At 39.7% G+C, this 12,359-nt stretch overlaps 1 protein-coding gene across 3 annotated transcripts in view; it reads right to left on the bottom strand.

Moving 5' to 3' along the window:
- Window positions 1-10,482, bottom strand: part of srpk1b (SRSF protein kinase 1b) — a 24,934-nt gene extending 14,452 nt beyond the window's left edge. Inside the window, exons 1-2 of one of the 3 annotated variants that reach the window (XM_005731375.1) lie at window positions 10,376-10,482; window positions 9,683-9,737 (exon numbers count right to left, since the gene is read on the bottom strand). In XM_005731375.1, coding sequence (XP_005731432.1) covers window positions 9,683-9,737; window positions 10,376-10,388 — 68 coding nt within the window. In that variant the 5' untranslated portion in view covers window positions 10,389-10,482. Of the gene's footprint in view, window positions 1-2,351; window positions 2,711-7,351; window positions 7,601-9,682; window positions 9,738-10,375 lie in introns of those variants that run through there. The other 2 variants (XM_005731374.1, XM_005731376.2) reach the window with 2 other exon arrangements.
- Window positions 10,483-12,359: the final 1,877 nt, after the last annotated feature.

Raw genomic sequence — 12,359 nt, 5'->3', positions numbered from 1 at the left:
CCCTGAAGAATGATTTAACAGCATGTCACAGTTTCTTTAAGCTTCAGCTGCTGAAAACAAAAACAATTCTCTTGCTTTTCCAAGAGCGGCACAATGTTTGACTACTGACTATGTAAATGGTTATATAAAGTCAAGCCTCAACAAAATCTAAAATCAGAATAAATTAAATAATCAGCTAAATCTAAGTAACCATTCCTCCAGAAATAAGAGCATCAATAAAACCAAAGTGCTTGTAATGGGCTACCCTATTTCCCCCCGGTGACGGTACACTGTGGAGGTAAGTAAGATAAAAGCTCACTGCTTCCAGCAAGAAATGTTTTCTGTATGCAGTGCAGGCAGATGCTTTTCCTCACAGCTGACAGATTCTTTCTTTATAATACTTCCAGCCTTGAATAGATGTTCCAATCTCACATATAAAATCTCTTATGATCTCAGGTCTAAGCAGATTCATTTATCCAGCTAATGTACAATGTTGGAGCTCAAGCGTAACAGCATGTTGTTCACATAGATTTGCAGCTAATTAAAGGAAGTAACAGGGTAATAAGCAGCTGACATTACTGTGCACCCTCTGAAAAAGAAAATGTGTGGAGATGCTAAATTTGCTTCGGTCGGTACTTTATCGTGTTCCAGTTGCGATCAATTTTAAAGTAATTAGGATTAGTGTGCATAGCTAATCAGTTCATTGGCTTAGGTCAGAGCAGGATGACCACTGTGGGTGCATCTTAACAAAATGTGCCCGCAAAGCTGTGTCACGTTTAGTTGTTTGTTCAACTCAGCTGTTTATTACTGCTCCTTAGGGGAGGAAGGCAATTATAATGTTGAGCTTAAGAACTGCAGAGATTAACTAATTAACCAAAGTCCTTTTCTACAGTGACAAAAAGTAGCTTGGAGTTCAAGTAGGTGAAATTAAAATAGGCTTTCTGCTTGGAACCTGACCACTTCTGTCTTTATGATGCAGGTGTATAAGAGAGGAGAAGATACAAATGCAGTCAGTGAAACATGTACCCAGTGCACTTTCTATTTGCATATCTGCCAACACAGTACAACAGATCTGTGATATTTTAAATATCACAATAACACTACAGGCCTGCTGATATCAGTCTAGCTGCTGTGTGTGGGAGGTATCCTCAAAGAAAAAAAGAATAAGACAAAAAGGTTTTGTATCATTACTCGTTCTGCGTCTGCATCACACATTCACCCGCCTGCGGTGAGAATTCCTCCTGAAAAGGTGTCACTGAAATGGGCATACGCGCATTTTTTCCTGCCCTCTGATTGGATTGTATGCACCCCTGAAAATTTTTGGGTACCCTTAGATTTGATTGCAGTATTCAAGTGAATAAACACCAAAACCGCACTACTTTTAGAGCTGACAACTCCTACAAGGTGAATTTCTATTATGACTAACAGAAGCGTTCCTGCCTCCAGACTTTGTGCACATTACTGCAAGAAATATGAACACAAACAGTCTGATGAAGGCAAAACAAAACTAAATTTGCTTGCTTACTCAGAGCAAACAGAGCACAGTCATTGAGCGAAACCATTCAAAAGGCCTAACTCCGTTCATTCCTAATGTATAAATGATGAAAAGCAAAACAGATTTGTATCAAAAGTAGGTGAGGGTGGTCTCTGCCTATGCAGCTACTCATGGAAAAACCTGGATATTATTCTAATAGTCCTGAAACAACATCTTTATATTTGGACATGTCAAAGCTAGTGAATAAGGGTACAGGGGATGTCAATAAATGTCATCTTTATGGAGGAAAGTGCTAAAGTGACAACGACAATGAACAAAAACAGAAAGAACTGATTCCAAGTTTCTAAGCTTCTTTTGTACTGTTTAGACACAATGAAGGGATTTTTATATGTAGATCGAAGACATGTTAATAAAGAGAACTACATCAACATATTTATGCTGACAGTTTTTAAATCAGCCACAAAGTTTTTTCGGACATTGAATCCAAAGACAAGATTCTTAACTAAAAATAGCTGACAGCATTAGGAATGAAAGGGGGAAAGAAATGTGGAGGTTAGAAACCAATGCCTGCATGTAAACCAGGAGAAGAAAAAAAAAAGTAGCACGACCTCCAACCGATCAACAGCATTCACACATTTGAAGCCAAAACACAGCAGGCAATCATGCTTTTCCAGATCACGCATGTAAGTTTGTTTGGTTCCCCCCCCCCTTTAACTGCAGTACGACTACACTTGGACCGAGACAGTTCAATGACCTCAGATCACACGACAAAAACCTGGATACATCAAGGACTTCTGCAGCACTGGAAACACCTGGACGTGAGTCATATCTCGTCTGGAGCTGTCAACAAACGCGTACACACTCATCCTACTCTTACCTGCAAGATGCACGGATACCCATGGGATGATGCAGGGAGGAGGCCCAAAAAAGAGAGGGTGTAGGTGTTGAAAAAGCCTCTTACTCCATCCAACAGGAGGAAAAGAAAGATGTATTAGAGGTTCAGAAAAGGGATGGAGAGTTAAAAAAAAAAAAAAAGTACAAGTGGAGGAGGAGGAGGAGAAAGCGATCAGTGCTGACAACTGAAAAGCAGTGATTATAACAGAAGAGAGCAGAGAAGAGGAGAGAGGATGGATCAGAGCAGTGATGGGGAATACGAGCGAAGAGAGGCTGAGGCTGAGGCTGAGTCCTGGAGCGCAGGGTACCACTGCACACTCCCCAACTCTCTCGCTCACTTTTTCCTCTCACACATTCACATCTCTCTTTCTCTCCGTCTGACCGAGAACTCTCCTTGGCTGTCGTCAGCCTCTGGCCCAGCCCCCTTTCGCAGACAGCTGGGACATGATTGGATGATACAGCCCAGCACTGCATTGCAGGTGAGGGACGACATCAACCCCCCCCCCACATACACATACACAAACCAATCTGACCAAAACAACTCTGTTCTCTATTCCCCCTCTCTGTCCGTCGATCACCATCGCGCTTGCCTGTTATTCAACAATGCCTCACTTACTCATATTTGCACGGAAACATCAATGCTGCAGTTTATTGTGCAATCATCAGACCTTACTCATAGAAAGGCAGACTTTCAAACTGTTGGACGATTCATGTAATGGGGAAGGAATCAGCTAGGTATCCGCAACTTGAAATGCTACTGCACTTCACAAGTTTCTGGAGCTGTATTGGAATAGCTTTGCATGACTTGGGGCCATTTTTTTGTGACTGGCCATTTAACATTTTCCAACAGTGCACAATGAGATTGCTGAACCTTCTTCTCCCTCCACACATATACTTGCTCACAGTGAAAATGAATACCAACAAGCAACCTGAGGGACATGAATGATTTAGCAACTTCTTTCCAACTTCTAACATACACATAGGGATAAATGATCAACATGTTGTACAACGTGTAACACGTACTGAAGTTACTAAAACAAACCTTTTTAAATAAAGATAACGTACACTGTATGGGCTCTGGGATACCTCAGAACCCAACAGTATTTAACAGGTCTCCAGTGCATTGCAATCGTAGTTATTCTGATAAGAATCTCAAAGCAGCGTAGTATTGTCCTTGTTAACGCAACCAATGTTAATTTTGACAACAAATTCTGGTTTTGTTCTAGTCCGTTTTTTGACTAAAACCTGAAAATTTAAAGTCAAATTGTAATTAACTAAATATCATAAGATTACAGTAGATGCAATCTAAAGTTGATTTAGTTGACTAAAAAATATAAAATGTTAAAGTCTGTTGTGTTTTTACAGATGAGAGTTGCTCCATGCAGTCTTAGATTTAAGATTGGAACACTTCCAAATTCGTCCCACCTTTCTACACAACGTAATTTGTTCTGAATCTCATCAGAATTTTTTCATCCCATTTCTATTCATTACATTTCACAATAGTTTTTGTCCTCGCGCATTAGCTTTTATTTAGTCATTGTCTTGTTATTTGTCAGAATAACAGAAACTATGAGTCAACAAAACAATTCAGCAATGTTGCTTTACAGCCAATTATCTAAATTAGCAAGGTAAAATTATACAAATGATGCAAAAAAAAAAAAAAAAATCAAAAGTACAAAATAAAAGTTATCTCTACAAAAGCAGACAGTTATGAGTACCATGTTTGTGTTGTTGAAGATATCTGAGATGGTAAATTAGATACAACTACAGTAGGGCTGCTCGATTTTGCATAAAATGAGAATCACGATTTTTTGGCTTAGAATTGAGATCACGATTCTCTCACGATCTTCTTTTCCAGTATAAATATTTATTGTATACAGTATAAATTCCAGTATAATTCCAGTATACAGTATAAATATTTCCAGTATAAATATTTATTGCACTTATTAACTGCACATCAACTTCGTAACAGTTGAGACTGAACATAAAAACAATAAACAAACATAAAAACAACAAATGTCTCACGTTTTGTTGTTGCCACAAAATGTTGTACTGCTTGAAATTCCGTCTCCACCGTTGCTCGACACTGCGTGTATAGAGCAGGTAGTGCAACAATAGAAAAATAGTTGCGGGACGGCACTGTGTAGCGTTTGTCTAGGGTGTTGATCATTTTCCTAAATCACTCATTTTGCAGTGTTGAGCCATATCTTTGGTCAGGTGATAAGTAATAGCCTCCGTAATTTCTTTGTGCCTGCGGGAGTTCGACGTGTATAGGGAAGCGCTGTATAAGGTTCCCGTTATTGATGTTTGGGTGGTTGACAGGGACGGATTTTCTCCTGTCACTTTCTCGTCATCCCTGACGTGCTCTCCGTTGTTTTTTCCCTGCTAATTTTAGCATCACACGGCACAGCTTCTGTATCACGTTGTATAAGGCTCCGCCCTTGTCATTTGTTGAGCAGGAAGAGTGAGCGCTTGTTTTCATGCAGAGTACGTCCTGGATCAAAATGCAATACAATCGTCGTCATCTTTTTTTTTTTTTTTTGTGGGGTTTTTTAAAATCGTTGTCATTTGGAAATGAGATCGCACATAAGTATGAATCGAGATCACGATTTTCTAACGATTAATCGTGCAGCCCTAAACTACAGAATAATACAAAATCTGGACAATGCAGCAAATCCACCTTCTTTCTATAGATGAGAGTTATTTGGGTTTGTACTCGTCCCCAGAACACACATGAAAATCTAGTAGAAGTAAAAGCATAAGTGTAAATAGAGAAATGTGTGATAACTGAATCTCATTTCTCTGCTGCAGTTTCAGATTTGTTATCGTGTGCACACACTTGAATGCAACCTGGCCAATTACAATGAAAAGCTGTGAAAAAAAGAGCTCTATAAACTTTGCGCAGTCACTTTGAAGTTCAAAACAGTTTTCTGTGTTTCAGTGACTGCTGCCAGTTTTTATTATACATTGAAAAATCAGATAGTGTTTTTATCCAACAACAACAACCAATTCAGGAACCCACTGACTGCCATCTAATAACTTAACCCTCTAGGCCACAATGGTTAATCCTTTTGGTGGGGTAAGCAATTGACGGGATAGCTGATATCTAAAAATAAATAAATAATAAAAAGCTAAACTGTGGTCATGAAATAACTGATTATCTTGAGATCACGCTGCAGCCAGTGCATTCCCTGTGTTGTTCTCCCTGCAGACCTTTCGTGTTCATGCCAAAGCCTGCTTAAATATATTAGGTCTAAACTACTTGGTCTAGAAAGCCTCTGGAACCAAAACTTTTATCTACACTCCTGTTTTTAGGGATTAAAGCAAACATAACCACATGCCAAAATTTGAACAGCCACAGCTTCAACAAAACCGGTCACCCTGAGCTGACTGTTTAACTCTTTTGTACACAAAGACCCAATAAATAGTCTGTAAATGTGTTATTCCGTTATTGTCCGTCAGAGAGACAAAATCTTAAAAAAAAACTGAACTCACTTTACATACCCGTCACTTCTGAGCACACATCTGATCTGACAGAATGTGTTAGCATCTCCTGCTTTCTCCTAGCCAAACTTTTTCCACCCATCCAGCCCTATCAGATCGTTAGAGCAAAACAAACAAGGGCACACAGAAGCAGTGGAGCTTGTGAGGATGGAGTATGGCCAAGAAGTTTAGCTTCCCTACTTGCTCCTTCGAAATGAAATCAATGCAAAATGCCTCGGCAGCAAAATGAAACAGCAGCAATAGGTATCTGTGCCGAAGGCCTCAGGGTGCAGTGCAAACAAAGTGTAAATGTGTGTGGTGCAGCATTTTGCCTTAAGCACTCGAACACCTACTGAAGGCATACGAGTGAAGCAAAGGATGCTTGTTAACGTCTTCAAATCTTCCTCACAGAAATGATTTACATCTACCTGCTGTGTAAGCACCAGCTTTATATAATATGTTCTTTCCAATATTCAGAGCTATGTGGGTTAACTTTACAGAAATTTGTCTTAATAGAGACAGTGTTTTATGTTACACGCAGAGTTTTTTTTGTACAAACCAGGTTTCCAAGCAGCCTGAGAAAGACACAGAGGGAGGGAGAGGCCAACACACCACTACTTAAACCACTGCAGATTTCCATGGTTCACAAAAACAAATCTCTCCATAAAAACAGCTGAAACCCCGACATTTTCGAGGCCTGATGTGACCCGCCTCCCCATGACACCCAACACACACACACACACAAAAAAAAAAAGCACCCCCCAAAAAATACTCATGTTTATGTGTATTTATTCTGCTTCTGACAAGACGGAAGAAAGAACAGTGGTTAACCTACAGCATGAGGACAAAAAGAAAGCAAGAGAGAGAGAAACAGCAACACAGAGCTGTAGTCAGCTGCAGATGATGAAAGATTTGATGTGTTATGTAATGAACTGCAGCAATGGCTGGAAGAGAAAAGGGTGCAATGAAAGCAAAATATAACAGAGAGCAGTGGTGCTGGAAAATATAATAATGGCTATTCGTGTTTAGTTGCCTGAGAGGACCGCAGTCCTAAAATTAAAATCTGAGGCACAGAAATTTGCAGGGAAAAAAATGTTTCCTGTCTGACGTGATGCAAACAAACAAGAAAACAAGTCTGCAACTGAAACAAGAAATAACATTTTAAGGGAAGCAGAAATAAGGTCCTGTGTGACAAGCATAAATCTTCCAATCCTGTTCTCAGTCACTTGTAAAAGGACTAAGTGAAACACATGAACAGGCAGTGAGGTGCTTAGTAAGGCAAAAGCCTGAACGTGCTCCCTAATTTAAAACAAAAATAAAGGGGAAAAAATGGGATCAGAACATCAGTATGTCAGCCAAGCTCTGTCTAAACTAGCAACACAAACTCATACACACACACTAAAACACTACTCTGACTCCCATCGTGGCAGATTAAAGAACCAGAACATGCATGCTCCAAGTCTGACTCGCTTCCCACAAGAGAACTGCAGCGCTACTCACTTGCATGTTAGACCGCTGGCAAGCTTCACTACAGCTGAATTGATGGAGAAGATCCAGTCCAGAAGCCACATGACTAAGAAGACACTAGCCTAAAGCTTTGTTACACAAGTCTATGATGAACTAAAATAAGCGCTGGCAAAGGTCTTTTTAAAGCTAGATTAAGACTTTTGTGACCTGAGACCAGGTCCGTGTGCTCTCCGCTGGCTCTTTAACTGTACACTAGCTGCTGTGTCCTTTCAGCACAGCAGCCCCAACAGAGCGACTGACACAAGAGAGCGGGAGGGAAGGACCACGATGGGAGTAAGGGTGAGAGAGAGAGAGTGAGAGAGAGAGATGAGACAAAAAGAGACAGTGCAAAAGGGAGACAGAGTAAGAGGAAAAAAGTGGAAAAAGAAGATTTGATCCATCCTTGAATGGTTTCTACTTGTGTGTTGGTAAGTGAGCAAGTAAGCACTTTCTTCTGAACACCTTACACTGTATAAAAGATGGACGTAGCCACCATGATGACACACACTGGTTTCTGAAGTCCCGTTTAGAAGCTTCAAGACGAACGCTTTCACTGTCTCTGTGCTTTGAAACGAGTGAGTGGTGGATCTGATGGTGAAACCAAAAGCTCATTGGTTAAGCACTTGTCAATCATTAACCAAGTTGTTGGCCTCCTTTTTTGGCATTTAGAATAACCCAAATTTACAAAACTGACCTAATGTTTTATTCAGTAGGACGTGAAATGAGCAACTGAGTGTCGGGAAAGTGTTTCTAGATCTCCTGGCAGAGGAACATCTTTCCTTCTGCTATCACTCTTTGCTAGAATGTCGGTTGAAGGCTTTTCCACACTGACTTCATTTTTCTTCAACCGGATGCTACTTCCATCTTTTACACTATCTATGCTGAATATACATGCAGTGCATCATTGTTTCATGTGCAAAAAGTTTTCAAGGGTTGTAGCAAATTTTAATGACTGTGGAAATCATGCATCCTCCAGATTAAAGAACAAAGGGACCTTTCAACCTGTGAGCTGCACAGATTTCAAAAAAGCACCTGTGATGGTGTGGGGACATTAAGCTGGATAATGAGTCCACTAGGGTCCTCCAAGTGATTAGGTCATCAGACAGTGAGGACAAGGGTTTGTGCCCGCCTGTTTTTTGTGACTGTGGAGACTCGACTATGGAGAATTTACATTGCAATGCACCAACTACACGTGCGTCCCAGCAGCGGACTTCAACGAACTATAACAGAAATGACTACTCGACCAACGGTACTCTAACTGTCCATAATCCATTATAATCAAAGCCTTACTATGTATACACGTGCAGAAGTAACATGTACATATGTGAAGGCACCATTAATGCTGAATGCAAGCTTTTTGCTACCATCTTCATGACAATTTCAGGAAAGGTTATTCCAGCATAACAATGTAAATGTTTTCAACGTGTTGCCGGCAACCAATTCAAAATAATGAACACATGTATGGATTTTAAACAATTAAATAAATAAATAACCAAAGGTCTCCGTTTCAACATGTGATGCATTGTCTTGCACAGCTGTCTCAAAATGAAAATAGAAGGTGTAAACACACAAATGCATCTGTGGTTGCATCAGGAATCCAGCCATGTATCCACTGTATGAAAAAATCTGCCAGATCAAACTGCGGCGCTATCCGCTGTCACGACCCCTTGTAAATAAGAGAGCAGCCAGAAGTAGCTTTTATTGTTTAACATATGTCTTAAAGTAGCATCTGTATTCCAAGTGGTATTTTTAGTTAAATATATGCAAATACATTTTGTGTGTTCTGTTTTTTGTTTTTTTTTTATACACATAACACGTGCATATGCATACATATACAGCTGAATACACACCTGTCTGTAAACATCTATAGCTTGCAAATGTTATACACTCCATACACACATATAATAGCCTTTTTGTGCCTTCATTAGGTTGCTGTTTAAAATCTATTCTCCTCTGCCCTTAATGTTATAAAGGTCAAATAATGCACTTTAACCACGGTGATAAAGTTTATAAAACTGTCAGGAATTGTGACAAACCATGCACTCAAACTATCTGAAGCATCAATATGTTTAAAATTGACTCAAAAACCCTCAAATATCAAAGCCCTTTCTCTATAATTATGAACTAACTTAAAATCATCTTCAATTATAAAGCGTTACAATGTGATGCTGCAACTATCAGTCTGCGTTGCAAATGATCGAATAAGAGCCAAATGATAGAAAGCAGCCGAGCAGTGTTCAGGACTGAACCATCTGCTTTGTGTCTTTATAATAATATAAATTAACTTGTGGTGTAAAAACAAGAGAAAGGTCCATTTTCACTTACTTTTTGCCAGGTTTCCGGGGCTTTGTCCTCTTCTTCCTTGCTTGCATCGCTAGTACTAAAGAGCAGAGAGGAAAGTGGTACAACATAAAGCACAGCTCCAAATATAGCAGCTGTATCTTTATAACACGACACCATGTCAAAAGCCGTTTTCGTGACTTTTTATTCCAGGGAGTGCTGGTGTAACTCGTAGTTCAAACTTATATTAGCAACAAATGAGGCTAGCAGGTTACTCCGCGTACGTAAATAGACAGAAAACCGGCCTCAGGGGTGTGTTGCCTCACATAAAAGAGGCATTTTAAGTTAGCTGCTAATAGCCAACTTGGTGCTTTTCACAGTGAATGTGATATTTCCCCTTTCTCCATTATCATGTGGTCCCCTGGTAAATTTTTATTTAAAGTTTTTGGGACTGTGTGTATCATTTATACTCTAATTCGGATCGACACTTTCCGCATACTTTGTCCACCATCTAATCTAGTATCTGACGGCTATAGCTAGCATACTGTTAACACATACACAGAGAGCGCAGAGCGCATGGTCCACTTATACTTTCTGTCAGTTCTTAACGTTTCTTGTTATAACATTAGTTGTTACTATCGTTTCAGCAGACAACTGGCCTGATAAATGTCGAAAAGAAAAGCGTATCTCCTACAAAAATCCGTATAAAAAGCATTTTGCTTCAGTTAGCTACGTTACCTTTTCTTTCCATGCTGAAAACCAGTCAGGGCATATGCTGCGTTCGAGGACTGTTGGAAAAGTGAAAACTCTAAAGTGCGCCAAAATGACCAAACAGAGCGGATATGCGTTTGTTCCTGGGGGCAGTGTCCGTAGATACCGCCTTCGATCGTATTAAGTATCTTTTGTCAAATAAATTTAGCGCTCAGCACTTCATTTTGGAATTCCTTGCTAAGTTTGATTGTTAGCTTTACTGTTTATTGTTGTTTATTTTTGCACTGAAAAGTCACACTTCTTCCATGAAGAAGAAAAGCTTCCCTGAGGAAATACTCACGAGTATTTTGGATTTTAATCATTACTTGTTCCCTTCATCTTAAAGTTTGGGCTTTTTATAAATCAGGGAGAGCCTACAAAGTGCTGAGAGCATCTGAGAGAAGCATCAAAGCAGCTATCAACCTGAGAGGAGCACTGAGTCAGCACTCTGTTTGCATGAAAAAACATCATTTACTTTTAATGATCTAAAATGCCAAGCTGGGTAACAAACTGAAGTCTTGTACTCCTTTTACTAATAATTATTATTTATTTGCTTCTTTAATACTGGGAAAACATTCAACTGACTTATACTTGGTATTTAACTCTGATGCTTCACAAGTGTCACAGCTTGGGTGACCAGGTGTCCTTTTTATGTGGGAATGAATGCACTGCATTTTTATCCCTTGTCCCACAATTTGACTGATTTTGTAGGCCAGGCAAATTTTTAAATCCTGGCTTTTGCACTGTGGATATGGTGGGAATGCTTTGCTGTTGTACTTAGTAGCAGGTTAGCCCGTCTAATGCCATACTCATTAGGGAAAGTCACTACAAAGTCACAAGCTTTGGAGATTTTGTTAAATGTGATGGAAACTATTTTCTGTAATCGATACAGGGTCTAAAAGTCTAAAAGAATACATAGGGTTCATATATAAATATATATATAAATCAAATATATACATACATACAATTCTCGTCTGTGATCATGATTTATGATAACTGGTAGTTTCTCAATGGACAGATCAGTACTCAGAACAATGGTATAAGAACAGAGTGAAGATCTAAGAAAGAGAACTGTAGATTTACACAAGTTGGAAAGGTCTCTTGTAGCTTTTTCTAAACTATAAGGATTAAGTTAAATAGTTGGATCTAAATCATTTGCAGTCAATGACTACCTGAACTCTAGAATTCTTGAACGTCACCAAATGTGTTTGCTTTTACTGCAGCCACCTTCATTTGCTGCTTTTCTGTGGGTTTCTCTGACTTCAGTTTTGTATTTTTTTTGTAAGTGAAAATCTTTTGTAAATGAAATTCATGCTCTGTTTGGTTGAGACCAGGTAACTGACTTGGCCATTGAAGAATATCACAATCAGCCTTGAAAAGGTCCTAGGTTCCTTTTGCAAGTTGTTTCGGCTCATTATCCCTTTGCACTGTGAAGAACTGTGATCAGTTTTGCAGCATTCATCTGCATCGGCGTGGAGAGCCCTGCACTTCAGAAGTCATCCTGCTACTTCTTTCAGCATCTACATCATAGGGGTCTTGGACTATCGATTGTGTGAGTTGTCAAATGAGCAAAGCACAGCTAACTGTGAACACTGGCATCCTTTAACCTTAAATGCAGATGTGCAGCCGATCCTTGTTCTGTTAAAACGTCTCTGTCATTGTTGTGCCGTGTATCTGTGGAGTGGCTGTTTGGAGGGCAAAAGTCAGATCACTCCTCACATGCACAGCCTAATCTATGTGGCTTTGTTTGTGTTTAGGCGTTTTGTCTTTAAGATAAAGCAGATTTTTTCTGAGAGAGTGTTGCTGAGTCTGAAGTGCACTGGAATCTTGGAGTCTCTCTGAAAAGCCCAGCAGGCTTTCAACCCGTCACACACCAGATGACAGACAAGCTCTGCTCTACTTGTGCTATGCTGCCATCCAATGGTGACATGCTTAAAAAGGAAAAAAAGGCAAGGCAAAAGCTCACCCAATG

Source organism: Pundamilia nyererei, unplaced genomic scaffold (genome assembly GCF_000239375.1).
Source record: "Pundamilia nyererei isolate P.nyererei 1_Seehausen unplaced genomic scaffold, PunNye1.0 scaffold00042, whole genome shotgun sequence".
Taxonomy (NCBI): domain Eukaryota; kingdom Metazoa; phylum Chordata; class Actinopteri; order Cichliformes; family Cichlidae; genus Pundamilia; species Pundamilia nyererei.
Note: the sequence above shows the minus strand (reverse complement) of the source record. Positions and strands in the feature narration are given on the sequence as shown.